The sequence below is a fragment of the Centroberyx gerrardi genome, chromosome 1, assembly GCF_048128805.1.
Source record: "Centroberyx gerrardi isolate f3 chromosome 1, fCenGer3.hap1.cur.20231027, whole genome shotgun sequence".
Lineage (NCBI taxonomy): Eukaryota > Metazoa > Chordata > Actinopteri > Beryciformes > Berycidae > Centroberyx > Centroberyx gerrardi.
The window spans coordinates 8,598,230-8,623,693 of NC_135997.1; the positions used below are offsets into that span (position 1 = coordinate 8,598,230).

General features: G+C 42.3%; 2 protein-coding genes across 3 annotated transcripts; one reads left to right on the forward strand and one right to left on the reverse strand.

Annotated features, from left to right (window-relative positions):
* Window positions 1-1,569: 1,569 nt before the first annotated feature.
* LOC139913444 (uncharacterized) lies at window positions 1,570-5,950 on the forward strand. The gene is made up of 7 exons (XM_071901458.2): window positions 1,570-2,813; window positions 3,085-3,282; window positions 3,463-3,658; window positions 3,769-3,993; window positions 4,147-4,289; window positions 4,429-4,561; window positions 5,762-5,950. The coding sequence occupies exons 1-7, from the start codon at window positions 1,570-1,572 to the stop codon at window positions 5,948-5,950; spliced, it is 2,328 nt and encodes a 775-aa protein (XP_071757559.1).
* A 464-nt stretch (window positions 5,951-6,414) lies between these two features.
* On the reverse strand, window positions 6,415-20,163 carry usp8 (ubiquitin specific peptidase 8). 2 transcript variants are annotated; one of them, XM_071901472.2, is made up of 19 exons: window positions 20,026-20,163; window positions 19,066-19,237; window positions 18,625-18,769; window positions 18,323-18,408; window positions 17,989-18,130; window positions 17,062-17,104; window positions 16,655-16,823; window positions 16,266-16,428; window positions 16,022-16,163; window positions 14,462-14,748; window positions 13,841-14,335; window positions 12,636-12,710; window positions 12,132-12,427; window positions 11,515-11,736; window positions 11,210-11,420; window positions 9,565-9,801; window positions 9,132-9,274; window positions 8,557-8,689; window positions 6,415-8,164 (listed from the first exon to the last, which is right to left on the reverse strand). In XM_071901472.2, the coding sequence occupies exons 2-19, from the start codon at window positions 19,167-19,169 to the stop codon at window positions 8,006-8,008; spliced, it is 3,252 nt and encodes a 1,083-aa protein (XP_071757573.2). In that variant the 5' UTR covers window positions 19,170-19,237; window positions 20,026-20,163; the 3' UTR covers window positions 6,415-8,005. The 2 variants fall into 2 exon arrangements, with proteins under 2 accessions (XP_071757573.2, XP_071757572.2); XM_071901471.2 differs by having other exon boundaries at window positions 16,655-16,826.
* Window positions 20,164-25,464: the final 5,301 nt, after the last annotated feature.

Genomic DNA, 25,464 nt, shown 5'->3' on the forward strand with positions numbered 1-25,464 from the left:
GTGAGCTGATGAATTATGGATTTCTTCTCCACAAATTCGGAATGGCTTACTTTCTTTTAAAAGCCACAGTAAATGGTCTCTTTTGCTTGGGCTGAAGGGAGATACCACCGACTTTCAGACTTTGAAAGATGTATTTTTTATGTCCTGGGACATTTCAGCATGTTTTGTTAAATATACTCTGCTGTCTCCCACAGCCACAAACAAGAGACACTAGTTTGTCCCGAACCCAAGTCTGGGATATCACACCAACATAACGGTCCACTGAGAATTAATTTTGAAATATGGAAAAGTGACTGTTATAATCCATATTTTTCTCTAGGGATCAAGATACTTTCTATCTAGTTCAGAACTGATATCACTTTGGCAATATAAAGTTCTTTGGTTGTAAACGTTCAGACAAATATTGTATAAGTGTATGAGTCTCCCATTCATTTCCAATGGAGTGTACATTGGTAGATCATCACAGTTCTATCATTTATTTATCATTATTTTTTAAGTCATAGAGCACCTTCCAATTTTCTTCACATACAGCAGCTTAAAACAAAAAAGCAGCAAATAAAGATGAATATATGTATGAGATCATTATGAATGCACACCAAATACACTCTAATGAATAAACTCAATTTAACTGCAGCAGGGAAGTGAACAGTTTCTTCTTGCAAGCATCAAACGTCTAAGTTAGATTGGCAGGCCAGGCCAGGCCGACAGCAAGATGTGTCAAAACTCCAGCAGACCAGAGAAAAGGGAAATACAATAATCTACTTGTAGAATAACAATGCAGGCTCTCTGAGTCTGTTAGTGAATTGAAACCCAACACTTCTGCTGTGTTTCTTCAATGGTTAAAAGCTGTTCTGGTGTTCTAGCCTATTTCTAACATGAGCTTCAAAATCAGCATCAGCATCTAAAAGCACTCTTAGGAAAGCTCTTGCTTGCTCTTAAGGAACAGTGACCCTCAGTATAGTAATCTCTGTTTTAGATGAGAAAGGCAATGCTCATGTTCTCAAAACCTACTAAAAGACTAACATATGAACCAAAAGGACAATATATATGATTTCCCTTCAGTGAGCGGTATTCTGATTGGTTTGGTAAAGACCAAGCCAAACTCTGAAGTGACACATGTTGGGCAAAACATGACATGAGATCAACGCTGAGGTCAAAGGGTTGTCGGTGTTTATACGTTGCCAAGACACTGTTGTCTAGCTGCATTCTAGCTACAGTGGGTCCCAGGTGATTTACCTCCACAGCAGATCCTCATGAGTGTCAGACAATGTGTACTCTCACATACACACACACAAACACACACACGCACTATCTAGCAGGAGAACCACCGCCATTGCACAGCTCTGCGTTCTGTGTCTGGTTCTCTTCCCTTAATCAAACCAAACGAGCTACCAGGAGAAATTTGAGAAGTGGAGGAGAAATTTTGAAGGCACACAGTAATGGAGTTTTTTGTGGCATGTCTGTTGCCGTATCCCAGAGGTTTCACATCAGAGGTGTCTTTTTGCAAGAGAAACCAACACTGACTTGAGAAGGCTTTTGCTGAGACTGAGGAGAGGAGGAGAGGCTGAGATGAAGGCCAAGGCCTTGTCAGTGACGGAGTGCGCCTGGACGTCGGAGGAGTGCCATCTAGTGGATGAGATGAAAGTCGCCACCCAGAGGGACAGCCTGTGTCTACCAAACCTCTTCAGGTCTAAAAAAGTTAAACCTTTCACCAGGACTCGGACGGGCCCCACCTACCAGGTGCACAACACGGCCCGGGAGCTTCTGCTGGAGGTGCTGGACAGAGGAGCGGTCCAGGAGCTGGCCAAGAGGGCCGCTGCAGCTAGCCGCTCGTCCTACAGTCAGAGCAGGGAGCAGAGCGCAGAGCTGTCAGAGGAGCAGTACGCCGAGGCTCTGACGTGGTTCTCCATCGTTCTGCAGAGCGGTCTGTCCACAGGAGTGGACTGCGTCTCGGACTCTGAGTTGTCTCTGTACCTGGACAGATGGCAGGGTGTCCTGAAGAGAAGCAGCTTCCAGACCAACCTCCTGTCTCTGTCCAGGGTGGAGGATGGAGACAAGATGGAGGCCCTCTCTGCCTTCTGCAGCCACTTAACCAGGCGCTGTCAGGCCTTATACACACCTGGTCAGCACCTGGCTGTGAAGAAATACCTCCTGTCCTACCAGCAGGCTCCTTGCCCTCTCCACCTCGCCCTCCTCTGTGACGTGAGCTCAGGCTTCATCTGTAACATGTACCTGTACTGTCCAGAGCAGCTCCAGCGGCGCAGTAGGACTCCTGTGGTTGAACAGGTAGTTGGCCAGCTCCTGAGGCCTTATTACAGCCGCGGACACCTGGTGCAGCTGGACAAGTCTGCGTGGATGGAGGGCAGACTCACCGAGACCTTCTCTGACTTGGGGGTCAATATCCATTTTGCTGCTTCTGTGAAGACGCCAGTCATGGAGGAGGCATCTTCTTCATCTCCTCCAGTTATGCCGCATCAGCACCAATGGACACCTGAGGACCCACTGTCTCAGCTGGTGGCCCATCTCCAGGGCTGGACCGGGCCCGCTCTGTTTCCTCAGTCGGACCTGAAGGGACCGGCAGTGGATGTGTTTCTCCCAGGCCTCTGGGCCGCGCTACACATGATCTGCATCAACACATTTGTTCTCCACAGTCTGCAGAGCCAGGACTCAGGCAGGCAGATCTGTCTGACGGAGTTCACCAGATCTCTGGCCTCTCAGCTGGCCGTGGACAACAGTGTGGCTGTGCCCGTCCTGTCAGGGCCACACACCAGCTCATACCAAGAGACTTACATCACTAATCTTTCTGAGCAAAGGTTAATCTTACTGTTTATTACACTCTTTCAGTTCAAGCTAATAGTACCCTTCACAATATTAGACGCTAGGGGCCAAAACAAAATGCAAACCAAAGTGTTAGAAGTGTGATAAATAACTTTCTGTTTTTTAAAGTATTTGGAAACTTTGAGCTCTAAAATAAAGTGTTAAATATTTTTGTTCCAAGTCTAATATTGCTCTTTATGGGAGACAGTGAGATCAGACTTTTTGTCTTCTGTTCTGTCATTGGTCTTGCAGGACAAACACCACCAGCCGCGGCGAGGCGATGCAAACTGAGGAGCCTGGCTGCAGCTCTGCAGTGAGGTTGCAGGGCTGCAGGCAGCCAGGGGTTTGTGGTCTGGAAAACTCTGGCAACTCTTGCTACTTAAACGCTGTGTTACAGTGTCTATGCTCTACTGTGCCTCTTGTTGAATACCTCCTTAATCAGGGAACACGCAAAGAGCTGGCAAGGTAAGACCAGTATCTCTTTCTCTCTCTCTCTCTCTCTCTCTCTCTCTCACACTCATATTTGGTGCCATGAGAATATAACCATTTAAATATAGAGAAGTGGTTAAAATGCTTAAAGGGTTTTGGCTACCACAGTTGTTTACAGTTGAAGTCATCGTCTCCCCTGATCTAACCTCTGGTCAGGCGTAAGTGTCGGGTGGCCGAGGTGTTTGTCCGCCTGCTGGAGGAGATGTGGCTGGGACAGAGCTCCAGCTGTGCCCCTGTGGAGGCGAGGTCGGCGGTGTGCTCCATCCACCCCCAGTTCAACAACCAATCCCAGCAGGACGCCCAGGAGCTGCTGCTCTTCCTCCTCAACGCGCTGCATGACGACCTCAAAAAGGTGCAGATCGAGGCTGCTGTCTCATCGTCACTCCTCTGCAGATCACTATACCTAGTATGTCAACTCGTTTGAGAGAGTGAATGTGTGTGTTTTTGTGTGTGTACACAAAGGGTGAGAGGCGCCAGATGTGCTCCTCAACACGAGAGTCAAGACGGGACCAAAATAGAAACCCTCCCACTGCAGCGGGGGAGCCCACCATCGTCTCACATCTGTTCGAGGGCCAGCTGAGCTACATGACACTCTGTATGCACTGCAATCATCAGGCACACAGCAAACAAATCTTCACCATGCTGTCCTTACCCATCCCAACAGACATCATCAAGTGCTCCCTTCAGGTAGCCTATCTTTTACAGCAGCAGATTCCTCACAGCTCCCATTCACACACCATTGTGTACTGTATGTGTGTCATATTTTAGATACAGGGGGTCTTGACGTTATTATTCTCTGTTTTTCTGTTTTCTGTATTGTTCTGTCTCTGTCTTGTGCAGGACTGCCTGTCTCTGTTCTTTCAGCAGAGTATACTGACCGGAGGAGAGCAGATGTTGTGTTCAGCGTGTGGAGTGAGGAGAGACACGACGGTCCTCACTTCCCTGGACGAACCCCCCGAGATCCTCATGCTGCACCTCAAACGGTGGGTAAATATCGAACAACATATCACCACTGCATCTGTTAAAGTCTGAAATGTCTGAAAGAATCCCCTAAAATAATTTTAAAAAATATGTAATCCAATAATGTTTTTTAAGTCAATGTCATGTTTATATCTATTGCAGTTTTGGTTGTAAAGGGATGAACAAGGTGAAACTGAGGACTAATGTTTTGTTCTCAATGGAGAACCTTGACCTCAACCCGTTTCTATCCAGCCCCTCAGCACAGCACACCTCCTACTGTCTCTATGCTGTAGTGGTGAGTAAACACACACACACACACACACAGAGAGAGAGCGCGAGAGAGCGAGAGAGAGAGAGAGAGAGAGAAAGAGAGAGAGAGAGAGAGAGAGATTCGGAGCCCTACTTGCTAAATGAACCGTTTAAGTAGAATACTTCATCATCTTTGAAATATAATTTATTCCTGTATCTCATGAAAGCACATTTTGAGTATACTGTCTTCAATAACCAAGACAAGGGAGAGCAGTTTGTCTTGTCACATAAACTGTGCTGCTGCACCAGCTGTAACCCTATATGGAGAATAATTTGTAAATGGTGGACAAAATAACTGAGACCAAGACAATCTTCTGGGAATAAGTTTACATAATAACCTAGTTTACTAACCCTAACCCCCGGTTTGGGACATATAATGATATTGTAATATAAAAGCTTTTTAAGATGTAAACGTTTAGACAAATTTTATTTGCATTTAAAGTCTGTCATCTATTCATTGTCAATGGATGATCCAGGCTTTGCATTGCCCATCACAGTCTTTGTTCTCTGGTTTCTGTTTATTCTGAAGTACTGACTGGTTTGTCCAATGCCAGGAAAATAACACACAATAACTCTTCCCTCTCCAGAACCACACAGGTCACCTGGACATGGGCCACTACACGTTGTCTCAAATTACCATTATTTGATAAACTGTTTTATAAAAGCAATATCACACATCAGGCCATCCAGCTACAGCGCTGGCGGACGATACTGTCCCTTGCAATTTTGTTGGTTGTTCACTACAGAACTCGCTACACTATTACTTACAGAAACTCCAATGCCAGGAAAATAACACACATCCCCTTTCAGAATTTTTTAGGATATGTGACTCAGTATGGCAAAAGATTATCCAGAAAGAAATAATCCAAAGAAAGCTTTGGTAATTTTCACATTTTGTGCCACAGCAAAATCAAATAAATTAGTGTTGAATGTTACTGTGCAAGATTTTGAGAAAAGGCTCTTGATTTGAGATGGTTTTGTTCAGCCACACATTTAGAACGGCATGAACTCCATGAATAACGTCAACCACTGATAGTGTTACACTATGGCAGCTACCCAAGACTTAATATCTGTTACATACAGCCAGAGGAAATTAATAATGACATAAACTGACAAAAACAGGCCTGTGTTGTGCAGCAATGGGGTTTTGTCCTGGTTTCTGCTCATGTAACTCTTCCCTCTCCAGAACCACACAGGTCACCTGGACATGGGCCACTACACGGCTCTGTGCCACAACGCCCTGACCCACAGCTGGCACTGTTTTGACGACTCTGTGGTCAAGGAGGTACAGGACGGCTCAGTTCAGTCTCCCAACGCCTACATGCTGCTCTACAGCCGCAAGCCCTTCCACCAGCCCAAGATCCACAGGCTCTGAGCTGCCTCTTCTCATCCTTGGAGGGGTTGATTTCCAAGTTCAGTCCATTTTCTTCAAATCTACTGCAACAATTATGAATTTCAAACATGATGAGGATAACCTGGCACACACCTGGCCCATGTGCCTGCATCAGCCAAGCTAAAACTCCCCCTGCAGGCTTCACCATCTCTTTTTTGATCAGAAATTCATCCTGTAATTTCTGTTCTCCCCAAATAAAACTGAGATGATCTAGCATCAACTTGTGTGATGTGTGGTATTATTATGCATAATCTAGAAATGCTGGCAAGATGTCTGCGTACAATGTGTGTAAACTGTATCGTCTTACAACCACAAGGGATGAAGGGATTGGAAACTAAACAGAGTAAATCCGTTTTTGTCAAGACGGCAGCACTGAAGACGTTTGCTGAAAATATCTTTCGATGCTCATGCACACACTGTGAAAAAAAACGGACCACATGTTTAATTTGGAAGCAGTTTTAATAAATAGGTATAGTCATATGAGTTGTTTGAGGTTAATATAATCGTTATATCTGAAACAAAATTTTTTAGAGCGTTAAGAAATAAAATCAACATATACAAGAAAGGAAATACATTATGATCTCATGCTAGACACGTTAACTGTACTCAGAGAGTCGCATCATGTTACCTCAGATCCACATTTCCTCCAGCAATTTCCTCCAGAAATAATATCAGTATGCTTTGTGCTTGGTCTTGTCAGGGACAGTCGGTCAGTCAGTCAGTCTCTAAATGTCAGGTTAAGATTGACACAGTCATGTAAGCGAATAAGGCCAATTTCTGACGCCTTCCCGTTCCCTCAGGTCAGTACTGAACATTGAAGGTAATTTTAAACCAGATCGCAATCAATCTGATAGAGGAGAAACTACAAGATCAAACTGGTAGCCTCCGGCCACCAGGAAACACCTGTTCCTTCAAACTCAGCATCATAGAAATAAGGAGGACATCCAAGAGAGATACCAAATCATCCTCAAAAAAATAAAAAAGGTAAATGACTGTTACATTTCTGCCCTAAATAGATTTTTGTGTTTGCATTGGAGATACAGTATAATAATGTATATAGTCAAGTGTATTCAACAGAGAACAAAATGTACTACCAACCTTGTACAGCAAAGTTTTCTTAAAACTGATCAGGCTTCGGACAAGGTCGCGGCTTTAGTATCAATCTCAAAGTCAAGCATTCTGAGTCGGTCATTAGCGTCTCCTTCCAAGAACGTGATCTGCTTGAAACAACTTAAAATGGTTGCATATTGTGCAAGTGCATCATGTTGCAGCTGTTGATAAAGAACGTGGCTAATACGAACAAGCACAAGCTCAATCCGCTGCTCAGTCGGGGAGCATGTAAAATCAGCTTCGACACTCTCCGCCCCCTTTAAGAGCACATTAAAAACAGAGCAGAAGGCTATGAAGAACACTCCTAAATCAAATGGTTCGTCATCATAAACAGGGTGATACTGTGATGGCTGCTACACTCGAGAAAAAAAAAAGAAAGAATTTGGTCACTTTACAGATAAACACCTTGCCCTTCTATATGTACACGTTGAAATGTGCAATATCAGCATTGGTAGGTTATGTACATGCCGTCTTAACTTTTAACCCTGGTGTATTCACAGTACAAGAAAGCTGAAGATCAGTTCTGCAAAAAGGCCGTCCACACTGAGTGCAACAGAAACAAGAGAGTAAAGAGCATCTGAACCGGCTGTCAGTCCTACAACACAACCATCAAGGTATACAAGTCAGAGTAATAGGAGCATCTGTTAAGTCTCAGTAGGTCTCTAATATGAATAGACGGCATGTTTTTAACAGCTATGGGATCTTCTAGTAGCTGAAGCATTGCACAGTGCCTGCACCATTCTCAGACTGGATCTCATACCCATACTCTCGCGTGCGCACACACGCCCACACACACACACGCCTAACCCTGCAACCCTGCGTAACAGGTCCTCAGAGCTGTGATTTTTTAAATAAAAAAAACACAACAGCCTCTCGCCTTGAGCATCGCTGCACCGGTGTAGTGTCCTCTTGTGTCGCGCAGCTCCATCACAGGGTGGAGTAAAACAAGATGTAGGCAGCGGAGGACTTGACGGAGGAGGTGGAGATGTCGGACACCTCGTGGTCGTCGAACTTGAACCAGCGCTGTTTGACGGAATTCTTGCAGTAGGCCGTGTAATGGCCTCCATCCAAACCCCCGTAGTGGTTCTGGTGGTGGAGAAGAAGAAAGTAAGCGCTCTCTGCTGATTATGGTGCCATATGAGCAGACAGATTATCATTACACTTAATCCTTACTGATGATCAAAAAAATAAAAACAACTACACAACACTCCGCTTCACAGGTGTTGTAATATAAACAGTTCATGTGTTGCTTGGCAACACTTGGCAGTGGAATCCTGAGGGAACTGTTATTGTTGTTGGACGAGATGAATAAAAAGACAAAAATCCTAATCTGTTGTCTCAAATTACCATTATTTGATAAACTGTTTTATAAAAGCAATATCACACATCAGACCATCCAGCTACAGTGCTGGCGGACGATACTGTCCCTTGCAATTTTGTTGGTTGTTCACTACAGAACTCGCTACACTATTACTTACAGAAACTCCAAAAAGGCTGTATCTCTTGAGGCTCTGCCTGGGTCCAATGACATACTGGGACAGGTCCAGACTGTCTTGAGGGAAGTCGACACACGTCTGCAGCTTCTGCTTCCATCGGCCCTCGTAGGAGAAGCTGCAAAAACGACATACATGCACACACATACACAGTCAACATAGTAATGTAACACAAATAGAAACCCAAACAAAGCTCGGTCCAGCAAAAGTTAACTAGTCAGGGGAAAATCAGGATCCATCAGGACTCTAACAATTATAATTTCCAGAGTCGATCCATGGCTAATATTCATAGTCTCATCTCCTGGATAGTACTCTTGTTCATGTATGGATGCAGGTTACATCTTTGTACTTACCCCTACTCATTAATATAACTTTGCTCTCATTTAGAACATACTGTATATTGTTTTAGCATAAAAAAAACACTTTCAAAACTAATTTACTGAAAAAACTAGTAGTATTTACTACTGGTCAGTAGGTAGTGATGAGGTTGTAAGCGAGCATTTGGCCCTGGCCACTCAATCTATACACTTTTAAATGTAAGCAAACGCAGCACTACAGACCGTTTTAAGTGGACCAGGAGAATGGGAGGGACCTTCCAGATCTCCAGTTTCTTGGTAGAGTCTCTGTGGGCCTTGCAGTGTCTGCAGAACACCTTGTTGTTGTCGGTCAGCCTCTCCTCCTTGGAGAACAGCTTCAGACAGTCCTGTCGCGCAGCAGCAAACATTCATTTGACTCCAGTCTCACAAAGCACAAAACAGCTTTCAGATTCTACAGATGTCAAACAATTTATTTCTGTTGTGATTACTGTTTTTGTTAAATGAGGAAACTCCAGAAAATTAGTCGCCCAGACGTATTTCACAAATAATGAAATTATGAATAATGAATTGATGGAGTTCAATTTGTCTGACAAACTGAAATCCTATCAGAACTTTGCTGAAAAGAAAAAAAATCTTGAGAACTCTGACACGAGTGTGTGAGGTCTGACTGACTGACCTGGAGGGAGCACTTGCTGGTGGAGGCCAGGGGCAGCGACAGGTACATGAAGGTCTCAAAGGTGCGTGACTTGCGGTGGCAGGTGAGACACTGCACAGTGGACTTGAACTGCCCCTGGAACAGCGCTACAATGATGGACTCATTCAGCAGCTTGTGTTTGCCCCAGGCCAGGTCCGCTGCCTTCTGATCGTCCAGATGGTCGTTTTCCTCCTCCTTATACCGCTTCCTGTTGTCCGCCTGACACCAGAGACGGAAAAACAACATGTTGGTACATAGGAACAACTGCAGCTAAGGCGTTAGCAAAAACCTGCCTTCTCAATGCCACTAGTGCTTAGTCAATGATAGTCGACATAGGCTTTACTGGTCACAATTAAAATATTTGACAAAATATTGAATATTGGGACTGAAAAAGACTGGAACTTAAGAAGAACTAGAGACTGAATTGCCATGAGCACCAAACGTTGTCCATTATAAATTGCTGATGCTGTATTCCACACCAGTCTAATGTCTTTCAGCCTCATTCTCATGGAGTTCAGCCATATCCAGTTCAATTCCAGTATGGTAGGCAGGAAGATACAAAAGACAGGCTTTTTTTAACACTTGCTAATTAATATCTCATTAATTAGTCTGGACTTCATCATTCAATTAGTCTGGAGAGACAAAGTGGACTGGGACTGGGCCAGCCTGATGGCAGAAGACAGGTCACACAACAAGGGATGTAATGAGATGGAGAGAGTGGCATGAGAAATGCATGGGAGGGCCCGCTGTCATTTCAGCCCTTACACCCTACCATACTCCTTTCATTTGAAAGACTGGATAGGTTGAAAAGTGAAATCTAGTGGATGTACTACTTCAACATGCCACCAGGTGGAGACAGTCATTAGTATTAACTTTCCCCCCACCCGGTCATCTTCACTGAAGACACTAGGAAAAATGACTGAAGAGGGATCAGGTCATACAGGGATGTAATATTTTGTCTACTTAAAAAAAAAAAAGAAAGAGGTCAATAATGAGCTAAGTTTGAAAATCAAATATTCTCCTTTGGTCTTTTCCCAATCCAGCTAGTCCCTTCCCCCATTCAAATGAACATGAAGCCAGTAGAGGAGAAGTCAGTCAGTACAGGCAATGAGGCATGTCTTGGGTCCACATGCACAGAGGTTCTGACGGAGCATCAGACCACACAGATGCAGACACACCACACTCACACTGCTGCAGGAGGACCAAGGACACACAGCTATTTACTTACTCTCTAATTTGCCATCAAAATGAAACCCAGTGAAAAAAGAAAGAAGGAAAATGATAAAAAGGCTAAGTGTTGATTATTAAAATGCAAATGTGCAACAACATACAGGGGTAGTACAAGGCAGGCCACACTATGTCTTGGTTGAAAGAATTAAATCACTTCGTACATAATTACTCAATATTTCATTTAGGATGAGCATATTTATATGTTATCAGTGGCTAAAGAACCATTTCAATATCAAATCTTTTGAAAATAAATCAAACCATTATACCCTTTCTTTCCATGCTAGCAGACTTCCAGATCTTTTTCCCTGTGCGTAACACTGTAAAACTGTTAAAATGCCAATCCGGTGGCCATTTCCCTGTATCCCCATGCTGGCTTGTCCTCTAGTGTGAGCTCTACCTTGTTGAGGTCTTCATGGAGGCCGTCCATCAGGAACAGCAGCAGCTCCTGGGAGTCTTGCTGGTCGTAGCCAGAGAACTGCTCATTGATCTTCCCTATGGTGATCTTGAAGTCGCGCGGGCTGATGCACTTGTACAGACCCGACCACAGGGCCTTCATGATCACGCCAAACTCCTCCGCCACCTCGCCCTTATGGCCCAGGATGTTGGCCCTGGCAGAGGGAGAGAACAGGGACAGGGACGTTAACACTTCTCTGTTAATTCAGCTGTCTCGCACTCGATTTCTCACATTATCCGGGTCCTGACCTGTTGATGTCCTCCTGGTAGTAGTTCTTGTTGAAGTAGTCGACCATGGCAGGAGTGTTACACAGACACTGCAGGATGGAGTTCATGTAGCATGTGTTGCCGAGGTTACGCAGGCCCGTCAGCGAGGCGCCCAGACCACCGAACGCAGGGTTCAGGTTGCGGATCTTGGCAGCCGATGGCCGGGCGATCTCCACTTTAGTATAGACCTTAGTACTGGCAGGTCTGGAGGACAGAGGGACACAGTGAGAGAAAAGAGTGACTTTTTTTGTTTTTTCTTACACATATCTGAGATTATATGTAGTGTTACATATTATCAATATATAACATCATAAAATGTTAAAGGAGCCTTTCAGGTGGTATTTGATGCATAACATGTAATTGTAATACATTTATATATATGTTATGACTGAATATATTTGATTTGTTTAACTGTCTTTTATTTGATTCATAATGTTTGATTTATAGTGTTTAGCAAGTCAAGACAACCTCTCTTAGAAGTGGAATTTCATGGAATTCAATTCTGTTTCCTGTCATTCCAATTAATTTTTTTTTTTTATTTCCCACCCAAATTAGTTGGAATTAGTTTTAGTGTCATAAACCATCTCTGTGTGCCTTACTTGGTCTCTCTGTTGATGGTGGGTGTGGCAGCAGTGGCGGGGACGGTGACCTTCTTCTGGGCCTCCTCTCTCAGGTCCTGGCTGATATCAGGGGAGGAGTAGGAGCGTTTCAGTTTTGACTGCTCCCGCTCTCGCTCGCGGCTTTGGTCTGGCTCGGCTGGCCGAGGCTGTTTCTGCTTGGCTGTTGGCGGCGTGGAGGGCGGAGTCTGGGGAACAGTGACCTCAGGAGGGTACAGGTGGACGCGGTTGGTTGGGGAATGGTAGTAACGGTAGGTGCCCGTCACAATGTCGAGGAACTGGTTGGAGAGAAGTTGGAGGAGAAGACATGAATAGAAGGCAAGTATCAAGCAGCCAGAAACAATCTCATCTCAGTTAAAGGAAATATAGTTACTTCACAGATGTTTCTACAGTACTTTCATCTTGGATAACTGTCTGACCAGCTGACTCACTGTGACTTTATATTGGCTCATGGTCAAACATTTTTCAGGTGCAAGTGTCTGGTACCTTCATCCAGCCGTCTGGCAGGCCTGGTACACTCCTACCCATCTCCTCACTCCTTGCTCTGGTCAGGGGCTCTCTCTGTGGAATAAACACACACACACACACACACACACATCACTTAAAATAGTCTTCTACGCCAAGAAACATGAGGGGAGCTTTCATGATAAGGATAAAACAAATGGAATGGCAACACGCAATGAAAGTCAATACTTTGCCTGCATATTTCTGAAAGCCCATTATTGCTGGGTGGCATTCATTAATGCCCACCGTCAAACCGTAAAACTCTCATTTACCTTATTTGCTTGTTTAAGTAAAGCAGAGCTAACAGAAAACATAATTTCTTTCTGATTGGATTAGAGAGACAACTGCTGGATTCTTTTCCAACAAGTTACCAATAACACATCTGAAGCTGTCTCCAGCTGTGACAAATGGCTCCAATAGTTCTTTACATTTCACAAAGCGAAGCATGCACTTTAGTTGTATATACTGTATAGTTGCTGCAATTGTTGAATTATGTAATTCTTTCAGAGGTCAGTCAAACGCTGTAATAAGCCGTTTCTTTGTTCTTGGGAAACTTGCTCATGACCACTTTGTGGCAAACAATTTCCAGTTAAACAACATGCTTTTGGCTGAAAGGATTTGGAAATTGGCTGAAGCATTGTGGGTAAAAGCATGCCTTGATCAACACTGTTGGCCGAGTGTTGGTATACCTTGGGTCTGTCATAGTCATCAGGTGTTCTATCTTTTAAAATCCTTGCCTTTTGGGTTCCGCTCTTTACTTCACTACTAGGCTTCACAGGAGCCTGAGGTTGGGGACAAAACAGAGCTTAAAATCATTCAGCTTTTAAGAGTTTGTCAAATTAATGAGATCAGATTGATGGGCTGTGCGTTCATAGATGGCATGAATATGGAATGGGCAACTCACTTTGTGACCTTGTCAGCTAGCATGTACATGTTTTCAACCCATTGCCCGTTTATCCACAGATCCCTACACTTTGTCCCATGCCATAACCATAGCAATTAGAGAAAGGATAACGTTTGATCCCAGATATGTGATTTGGGGCAGACTTCTCCAGTGACAATGGATGGGATTGTGACAAACTTCCCTCCTTGAACATTCACATGTATTACAGATCTTCCATGGACACAAGGATGAAATTAAACTTCACTGTGGTGGTAGCAAAAGACTGACAGATGCAAAGACTGACCTTAATTTCATTGACAGTGTGGTTGGGAGCAGGCGAGTCCAGAGATACCCTTTTCGAGGGTGTGTCAGAGTTCTGCTCTTTCCCCCTCTTCTCTTTCTCCTCCCCAACTCTGTTTTCCTTCTCTTCCTCTTCTTCTGCCTTCTGCCTTTCCAGTCTCTTTCTCTCCTGATGTCTTTTCTCCTCCTCTTCCTTCCTCTTCTCACTTTCCTCCTTTTCGTGCCGTTCTTTCACATCCTCCTCCTGCCGTTCCTTCTCCCGCCTCTCCTCCTCCACGCGACGCTCCTGGTTACGTTTCTCCTGCTCCTGCCTGGCCTTCTCCATCACAGCGGCTGCCTCAGAGTGTATCTGACTTTGCTCCTCTTCAGACAGAGAGGTGCCGGGATTGAAGGATGGCTTGGCTGAGCGGTCTGGGACAACTGGGCCGTTCTGGGTCAAATCCTGGCTAGGCTTAGCCTCGTCCGACACCCGCACAGAGGGCTTCTTGGTACGGTCAATCTGGGAGAAGAGAACAGGAGGGTAAAACAATAACATGAGGTAGACAGTGATGTCAATTCAACTAGTGACACTAAGAGACCTTAAATTCTTGTCTTCAAAGGTTTGACAGTCGGACAGTGCAGTTACCTGTGGGATGGCCTTGGCTGCGGCAGCTGACTGGCTGGGTGTACCTGCCGCAGGGCCCGTCTTATTAACATCCAGCCCAGAGTTTGTGGAGCCTGTGATGGGGGAATCTATAGTGTCTGGCAGCTTGTCAGTTACCGTGGAGGTTTCTGGGGTGGAATGCTCTGCTGGAGTGACCCCGTTCACCTGCAGGGGAGCTGGGGGGGCTTGAGGCTCAGGAGTAGCTTCGACCTCTGGTTGAGGTGGGATTGGAGGCTTTGGTTCCTCTAGGGATGGGTAGCTGAAGTTCACTGCTCAATACATAAGTAAGTAAAGAGTAAATTAAATATTATAATGGATAGTCACTTGCTTGGCAAGTTAACACAAGACAGAAAAATCCAGCTACACTTGATGAACAATAGTGGATGAAATTATAATCACAAAACTTTTGTGTTTGAACAACCACAGCCTTCAACAAAGTAAAAAAAAAACCACTAGTATATACTCTTGGTCATTTCATAAATTCAATCAAGCACACTGGGAGAACTGTGAAGTTGTCATAGAATTTGTTTCCCCTCTTTTCTTGCCTAACACCGGAAACTTCCTTTCCCATGAAACTTCTGCCAGTAACTCTGAGCGTAGGATTTGTCATAGAGGCATGAGAAATAAACTGTTAGGCTCTGTGTCTACTGGGAAGCTTCCTTTACAGAGCTGACTTCCTATTCTTGTTACTGGCTCCCAACAGTGCTGAGAGGTTAAAGCATGTTTTCAGCACTCAGAGCACTAAAAGGTAAAAACAATTGGCTTAAAGGAACACACCAAGATTTTGAGATTGGCCCATTGGTCAACTTAGCCATAAAATGATGAACATAGACACTTGTCTATGTTCCCCTAGTAGATCATTTGCATTAGTCTTCCATTCTAACACTTTAGCATACTCTATGTTGAGTGACAGGAGAGAAGTAGGATTATCCAAAGTAAGAAGATTTTTACTATTAAAAAGTTGTTTTTTATTATATGGCCTGTAGATTCATAAATTTTAAAAATTATTATCTTACATTATATTAATACAGCTTATGTAGCCACGTTCATTTTTGAACTAGTTTAGGTAAGCAACCACATATTCATGCGTTCATGCGCTACGCTGTGATTTTTACCTGCACAACCCATTGTCCACCACGTTCTCTTCCTATGGAAACAAGGAAAGTAGTCCTTGGCAGTTCAAAACAGTATGCTATTTTTATATTGTGTTTCGTATAAATTATACTAATCTCCTACACAAAACTGCCAGAATTGGCCGTATATAATTTAAGATTACTTACCATTTAGCTTTAGATCTGCTACAAATTCTCATTTTCTGACTTTTGAGATAATGCTAGTTGCCTACCATCACTCAACATACTGCATGTTAAAGTGTTAGCATGGATCACCGGAGCAAGTGATCTACCAGAGACATATGAATGATTTTAATGTCTGTGTCCTCATCACTTATCGGGTAAATTGACCAATGGGCCAGTCTCCCCAAAACTTGGTGTATTCCTTTAAGACTGCCCTGCCCTGCGCTGGTATGGTGGTGATACTCACACTGAGGGAGGGTGCTGATGACGTTCTGTCTAGGGGGCCGAACTTTAGCGTTGGTTGTGTACATGGGGTAGAACAGCAGCCAGTTCTCATAGCCTCCCTCCAGCACCAGGGGCTCACTGCGCAGGATGGTGATGCTGTCCCACTGCGGAGTGTGCAAGCACATTACCTCACAGGAAAAACAGTTCTTCAAGCTCACACACACTCACAAATTCAAAAGTTCATACACTTATCTGTCAAAAGCTACCTTATAGAGAGCGTCTTTGAGGCTCTGCAAGATAGTGCCCAGTCTGAGGTCAGTGACGGAGCTGAACCAGTCCAGAAGGATTATATAATCCACAAAGCCCCGCCGCCTCCACTGCTCTTTGGAAACCTCCGGCAGCTTCGCCTCAATCTGATTCACAGTGATTCTGAAAAGTAATTACAGTCCAGTTTAGGAGGTCTAAGATACAGATACAGATACAAAGTTATTAATAGAACAATGAGAGCGGTCTCCAACAGTGGTGACCAATTTCAGTCAACATTTCATTCATTTGTTTGTCACAGCGTTGTCACGGTCAGCTGTCACAACAAGTGTGAAATCAAAGCATTGGGTATGAAGCCTGATCCCCAAACTCCTTTCCCCTCCTGTCTCACCCTGGGGTGATGGCCTCCTCAGGTACGCTGATGCAGGTCTGGGCTGGGACCTGGATGTGGGAGTCCTCAAAATCCCTGTGGTTGCGGGCGTCCATGACAACGATTGTAATTGTCTGGTCCTTCATCATGTTGAAAAGCTTCTCTGCTGTGATCCCTCCGGCAGGCACTGCTGCTGCCAGATGGAAGAATTAAATCAATACAAAATATATATAGAATTTGGAGTGACCACTATCCATAAATGGCTCACAAGTGGTGGCTTTAGAATTAGGAATTCCAAGACTTCATGGACTTTACACATGAGGATAAACATAACGCTAGCGAATTTCAGACTTTCTACTAGGACTTCTACAATGTCTTAGAAAGAACTACACAGCTTCCTAAGAGTTTTTTTGTGAGGTTATGGTTACCTTTTGAGGGTGCATTCTTCAACTCATTCTGCTCTCCTTTTACCTGACATAGAGACACAAAAAATAAAAGCTGAAACAATAAACAATTGTTGACAATACCGGTTTGACTGAATTCTACTCGGCTTAATTTCCCCTTACATGATTCAACTTCAAATGGTAAGAAACTACTTTATATGAAGTCAATGTCATGCATATATTCTGTATCTGCTGATTCTATGATTCCACGTGAGTTATGACAAGTCTATTAAGTGAGACATTCAAACCTGAGACACTGTTTTGGTAAGGTAGGGTTACTACATATCATTAAAAAGTGGGTGCTACTACTCATCATTAAGACTTTTATTATCCACATTTCCTTTAGCTAGCAAACATATTACAAACTGTATAATTGAAACCTTGGATTCGCCAATTTAAAACTGTGTACTGCAGATGTAAGCAAAACCCAGCCATGTGCAATTAGATGTCTGTGAATGAATAGGCAAAGGAAAGGTTGAAAGGATTTCATCACGTTACTTATAAAACTTGATGTTTAACCAAATTCACAAATTGGGAAATGTTTTACTGGGTTTAATGCTAAACTGTAACCTCGACATCCATTTGCCAGACTTCAACTTTATACTCGCCTATTAATTGCGGGTCTTTTGTCAGGTTGAACCCCATCTATAACTGTGTTTACACAAACCAAAAGATCCAGACTGCATTACTTTGACTATGAAATAGGTTGGGTGTATTAACTATCCCTCAGTCAGTACAGCATGATAATCACACTGCTTGGCTTAGACTCAGTTTCCACTGAGGGCTAACCACCCACATATGTAGACAGAGTACAGTAAGTCACTTTGGAATAAAGTGTCTGCCAAATACCATACATGTATATTGTTAATATTGAGATACCAAGAGCAGATATTAATTATTTGACATTTCTACCCTCTTGCTGTCCTTCTTGTTTGCTGGCAGTGCTTTAGGAGAGGCTCGACCCCCATCTTTCTCAGTTATCTCCTCCCTCTTTTTCTTCTCCTCTTGTCTCTCCTTCTCCTCAAGCTTTTTTCGAACCTCAACTTCCTCATACCTGTTTGAAATTACACAAATTGAAAACTCAGCAATGTAAATCAGAAAAGAAATATGATTACATATTTACAATTCTCATATATGTACAATCTTAAGCCAGCGTTCTTCTTGATTTACAATACATAATGAATAGATTTTGCAGGTTATACTTGAATAAGCTGCAGACAAAGTGAAGACAACCATAGCTCCTAACCTGAGTTTAAGGCTTTCTGAGAGTTTCTCAGCTTCTTCAATGGCTTTCTTGAAGCTGTTTGGGCCGAGCATGGACAGGAAATACTCCTTTAGACATTGGAATAGAGAAGAGTTTAAGCAGAAATTAGTGAATCATTGAATTCTTGACTCATTTCCATGGATCAACAAGTCTTTACATAAAAAGGAAGCACTGTTCACATAAAAAACATCTTAGTTTCAAACGTAAGTAATTCCCACAGTAGATTAGTGCAGCCATAGAAATATTCCAAGTTACATTTTTCAATTGATTAACGGCCATTGTACCTGTTGCTGCTTGAAGTCTGGTCTTTTCTTGATGAGATCATACACCGTTAGATATTTCATGTACAGAACATAAGCCTTCTCCTCATCTCTGTCCAGACGACACTCCTCTGCCGTCTTGAAGATTTTACAGGCACTCTGAACATAGCTGTGATACAGTAAATAAGAGACAATTGTCACCTTAATTTGCCAACTTCACTGACGTTAAGAAAGGGTGCATTCACAATTTTGAACATGAATGTGTTATGTTCTCCAATTCCTTTGACCAATTATATCACTGACATTACACAAGTATATCATACCGGCTTGTTGGCTGTGTTAATTCTATTTAATCAACCCCAGTTTCTCCATATATTTTTCACATCACATAGCCTATACTTTGGAGGCTTATTGTCACGTTTCTGATTGCTCAATGTAAAACTCTGCCATGAGTGTGAAACATACCTTCTGGTGTTTATCTTGTCTGGCTTAATTTCCGCCTTTTTATTGAGGTCACCCAGAGATGTAGAAAGATACAGCTCCTTGACCCCAGTGGATACTGCAGGCATCTTCACGGGTGTGTTCAGTCAAAGCTCACAAGCAAGCATTCAGTGCTGTTCACATGCTCTTGACATCTCTGAAAACAGGTTGTGACAAAACAAAAGCAAAACCATGACTGCCTCTGGTAAACCAAGACTATTCACATCCCAAATCCTATATACAGTTGGGCCACAGACAGGCCACAGATAGACTGGACACAGCAACTGTTTATGTTAGTCTTCAAGATCATGAGTAACATTTCAATAAGATAAATTAAGTAAATTGTCATTAAGCTATCATATAGCATTTGCAGTGCATATTAGATAGAGTAAAGTTTGCTAGAATTAACCTGGATTCGGTGATCAAGACATGTCGATGATTATAGCTTAGCTAGCGTTAGTGTGTTACTGTTAGCTTGCTATGATAACGCATTAGCTAACATTAGCTAGTAGTTAGCTAGCAGCTAGATATGTCAACATTGACGACAACAATGTATCAATACTTTGCTGGTGGCAAGCTTGCGACCATTTGCGCTGACAGATTACATGTTAGTAAACAAACAAGCACATTAACGTTAATCAATGTGGATTACAAATTCACCAGTACGTTAACATTAACGTCAGTTGTTTAACGCTAAGTTAGCTTAATTCGCTTAGTTAGCTAGCTACCTTCCGAGTTCATCTCGCTAGCCAGCTAGCTAGCTAAATTAGTTAGCAAGCTACGCTGTAAGCTCACGTAGGTTAGCTAATGTTAGCTATTTAGCTACACTCTAGGTAGCCACGGCCATAATCACAACCAACAATAAACAAATAACTTATTATAATAAAGACGACACGTATATGCTGACTGATTATTTAATTAGTCGACGTTAACTTAATAAATTACCTCTTTCCAGCTCCGTTGCTTACACTTGTTTAGCTACTTTTTTGACAGCTGATTCCTGATTCTAACGCTTCCTGGAACCAATAACAGCAGGCTCGGCCAATGATGTCATCATATTATCACAGGATGGGATTTGTTATGATTGCCTTTTCCATTTATTCAAACATAAGGAAAACGGCGTGGAAATCCACTAAACTATTAGTGGACCTTTACAGCCTTCGTGTGAGCGTGGTTTATGAGAGAAAACCAAAACCGATAAATGATATGTGCAGGTTAGGACAGAAAAGCTTTTGCCTAAGTTAAACGTAGCCTTGATCTACTTGGTTAATGTAAATGATAGCAATAGTGTCACTTTTGTGTAGCTACTTTGTAGTGGCATAGATTGTTATTGTATTGTCGTTTTATAATGAGCAGTTCTCTGCCTCTTGTGGCAAAGGTTAGGTCTAATATAGTTGTGGTCATTACGCCAGAATGATTACGACAGACTGGACGCAGCTACGGCTTGCCGTCCACAGGGGATGAGCTCTCACCAAAGATCGTATATGCTTCAGAAGACAAGTCACTCAATAGTTCAACTAGCCTACCCTCCCGTCTGCATGTTCAATTTTGCATCTGGTAGACGACATAAGCATAATTGGAGTGAATTGTGGTTCAGTATTCAGAAATATACCATGAAAGATATAAAAATAAACACAAATATTTTGTGTACCATCCACAAATACTTTGATACTTCATTAAAAAACTCCAACAGATTTTCACATGCTACCAAACTTAAAAAATATAGATTTTCATTTTTTTTGTTTTTTTACAATACTGTATGTTTTCAGAGCCAAACATATCACATGTTGTTGAATCTGCATTTGTAAATCAAATTACATGTATGATGCGGTTTGCATTTATCTGTCTATTTTTTAGACGTTTGTTTTGGTTGTGTAGGTGAACGATTTACAGATGCACAGAACAAGGAGCTTTTGTTTGCTTCTTTGATGACTGGAAGGCAGCCACCTCCTCCAAGGCTGCCACCCGTGGGCACATCCCACTCTTTACTTAGCCAACCACAAGCCATGTGGCATTGTGTTTTGCTCACCTCATCAGCCAGTGATTGAGAAAGATGCATTTCCTGAAGAAAATTCAGGTGATTGCTGAGCAGCAAAGCTGGTGGATAGGTGACACTAGGTGATAGTAAGTGGATGCTAGGGTGTTTCTAGGTGGTTGCTAGATGCGTAGTAGTGGTTGCTATGGTGTTACTATATGGTTGCTAGGTGATTACAAGTGGTCACCACATATGTTCTCTTGTTTCTATGTGCTACATACTGACTATTATGGGCTATCCTATGGTTATGGACTAATTAAAGTATAAAGAGGGGGATAATATGTGACAAAGGTCCTGGGCCGGATTTGAACCCAGGTGCCCAGGGGTGCTGTTCTGTAGCTGACCCTGACCTCTGACCTCTGATCTCTCTGTGGAGGGGGGCAAGTAAAAAGAGAAATTCCCTAGAGGTATCAGTAAAATATCACATCATGCAGTGACACAAATCAGCCCAGAGCATGAGTTAAGTGAATCTGATCTCTCTTTTGTAGAATGGACAAATTATGCAGTTGTAAAACTGTAATCTGAAAAATTGACTTGTGATAAACCTAATTTGTGTTTGTTTGCTTTTGTGATAATATGAAATGATAAATAGTTATTGTCAAAGTGAAGATATGTAATTATCTTTGCTAAAAGGGGCAGTTCCATATAAATATTGGTTATACCTGTCTGTGAAACAGCTTTGTAGGAGACAAAATCTGTGGTTAATACATTGTGGTTAAGAATGAAGTGGCGTTGGATCCATATATCATATATTTTTCACAATTTATCATATTGTCACCATGAAATTAAACTTCTAAACCAATACTGAGTTACTGTTTACCTTTATTCACAAGGAAAGTCTCCTCTTCATAACAGAGGTTCTGCTCAACGTAGGCGATTCAACCAGATCCCCAGTTTGAATTATCCTATGATGTAAGCAATTTTAACAGTTAACAAAAAAAAAAAAACATTCTATTGGAGGTAGATAGTTCACATGAGTTGTTCATATTATTGATTAGAATTTTTAATGACATAGTTGGCTGCCTGGTGGCTCACTGGTTACTACTTCGGCCTGGTCCTGGGTTTGAATCTCAGTCCTGGTGCTTTCTGTGAGGAGTTTGCATGTTTGCATCACTGTATTTGTGTGGGTTTCCTCCCAACTATTCTCCCTCATAGATAGCTGTGTTTAACCATGAAAACATCTATTTCAAACAATTTGTAATAATGTGGGTAGCCTCCAGCCGCACCACAGAGAAACTCTCTGCTTACATAACTGTTTAAGATACTGTAGCTGTATAAAGACCTGCAGCTCAGGTGGATTGGAGACTCTAAATTGCCTTTTGGTGTGAATGTGAACATGAATGTGTTTGTCCATGTTTGTCACTCTATGTGTTCGCCTGGTCATGGACTGGCAACCTGTCCACGGTGTTTCCTGCCTTCCACCCAATGCATGCTGGGATAGGCTCCAGCTCCCTGACCCTGAATAGGAATAAGCGGATATGGAAAATGACTGAATGAATGAATGAATGAATCACAAAGTTTGCTTTGTGCTATGCAGCATTCAAATTTGACATTCAAAGTCGTCTTATTTGAATAAAAGCGACAGAGTAGGATCCATGATGAAACACTCTGACTTTGATGCCACAAGGCTGCACTCAAGCTTCAATTAGAGAGAATTCATTGCACAATTACCCTTAAACCTGCTTTCATCAGGCACCGGGTCCCAGCCGCATAGGCACACAAGGAGCACAATAGTCACATTGTGCTCTGCTCCATTTCACATAACATTGATTCTTATGTACTGTGGCTGAGTTGTTTGTGACTACACTTGCCATTATTCTTGTCATTGCCTTATATTGTCTTCCTCCCTCCAATGGGATCAAAAGTCTGAATAGCATTTGTTGCTCAGATTCAGAGAACTTGTGAGAGTGAGCTCAACTCTGAAGTAACTCAGAGATTCAGAGGACTTGTAAGAATACGCTCAGCCTCTATTTTGTCGTCTATCCACAGAAAACAAGCCTGCTTTATGAAATGTGATTATATCAGTAGCAAACATTGAGTGGGAAATATGTTATGGACATTGGGCTTCGGCCATGTGAGTTTGTGTTCCTTTCATTATGCAACATCAGTTGTTGTATTTGTATGTTTTAGGCTGATGGAATAAAGACAGCATTATGGCAACATTATGTGCTTTAGGTAAATAAAAAAATTGCCTTAGTGGTCAGAATTAAAGTTGTAAAATATTCAAGTTATCCTTAGATTTTGTGAGAAATGTTCACTGAATCATATCTGTTAATTGTGTACAACGTGTTATAAAGAACAAAAGGGAATTTTTTGTTTCATATGACATTCAGATACTGTAACTGAGAGTAGCGTCACAACCAGGTACTTTTCCTTTCTTTAAAGAAATTTGAGACACTATGAAACATTATGATGATGTTTTGCTTATGTTTTAAAACCAGTAAAAGCAGCGCAGCCAAAATGGCTGCGAGGCTGCGATGTTTGCAGGGGGATTGAAAGTAAACTCAAGTAGCCTACAGGTGTGTTTATACAAAATTTAAAATGACACAGAATTTCCCTGAAATGACACACAAGCTTGTTAAATTAGCATTTTTAGTTATAATGACTAAGAGCACTGATCCACCACTGATCACATAAAAATGACTATATAAAATTGTATTGAGACTTAAGAGGGAATCTGGTTTCAAACGGCTCAGGTTAACATCCTCTATTGCTCCATTAGTCTCATTGTTAGAATCAGTGGAATGAATTGATTGCCTCTCATCATAGTTTTAGTGGTATAACATTGATGTGTGCCTAGTGTGTTTGTATTATGGCTAGATTTACATCCCACCAATGGCTTCAGCAGAGAACTAGATGGGAGCTAGCACATGTTGAGCACAATGCACAGTAAATACCGGGGTGTGTGAGCAGTCCAGCTGCTGCTTCAGCTTTTGTCAGAGGTTCAAAGGCATTGATAAGCTATGACATAGATGGCTTTGCCTTCATCATCCTATTACCTTCTACTGTGTATTCATCCATTGTTCATTTTTATAATGTCCCCTACCTTACCTTTCTATTTGTTTGTTTAGTCATCATCCAATACAAATACCGCTGGTAGCCCCTGCCAGAACAACCATCCTCTGTAATACGCTCAGGCTATATGGGAAGAGGAAATAGCAATGAATGTTAATTGTATCAAATTATGAGAGCAGCATCACTGCTGTGTCTGCCAGCTGAGAGACACTGTCGTTTCAGAGGAGTTCATGACGCACAGAAGTTTGCTATCATGTGGTCGCCGGGCATCGTTAGGCTGGGTTCAAGAAGAATCAAATGTAGCTGTCTGACCATACCTTCATCTTTTCAATGTCAAGTACATACTGAGGAATATTATTAAAGTCTGTAACGTACAGCTTCCTATTCCTGATGAGCACTTCTAGTCATGCACATTTGTGAATCAATTCATTGTAAAGATAGTAATTGATGATATACTTGGTGACGCTTTATTTTACGCTCAGCAATTTCCAAGTAATTTCCTAGATCATAAGTAGGCTAACTGTTAATTTCTTAGGAAGTTTCCAAGAAAGAACCATGGAATTATGAAAGTGGCCAGTTTGGTGGAGTTGATAAGAAACTGTACATTTATAAAAGACTGGAAAGAATTGCAAAACTATAAGCTATTTATTGGAAAAATAAGAGGCAGAGGTTTTGGTAACCCAAGTACACATAAAAGCAAAGGTCAGCTATAACCTGAATGACCATACATTTGAATGGTTTAGTGAAGCTATGTGCTCAGGGAAGGGAGCTTTGTCAGGAATGCCTGGTTGGGGCATGTTGTCATAACTATCCAAATTTGTTTTTTTGGGAGGTTAGAAATAGCTTTACATTAATTATTTTCTTAAGAAAAAATATTTTGGTACTTGCACCCACAAACCTTTGGCTTGGCCTTTGGCCTCACTGCCGGTCCATCCTCACATACAGCCACAGAGGGTAGGCTACATTACTATTCTTGTTTTCTTTAAGTGACTAAGAAGCCATTTTACATCATAAAACATCAAACTAAATGTGTATATATTACATGTACATTCATATATCAGTGTGTCTGTGCATCCCAGGATGGGTTCCTCACCCATCCTGGGATGCACAGACACACTGATATATTATATATTCATATATATTATTTTAACGGATGTGTGTGGTGGGTGTCGATTTCTGAGATGAAGTAGGCTATGCTGTATTCAATACAAGAGTATGGTTTTCATTCCCTGCCGTGGGATAAGTCACAAGTTGTCAAGTGGTATTTCATCAGCAATAACATTTGCTTCCAGTAAATTATTCAAAATGTAAACATGGCAATTTTTAGAGAAGGC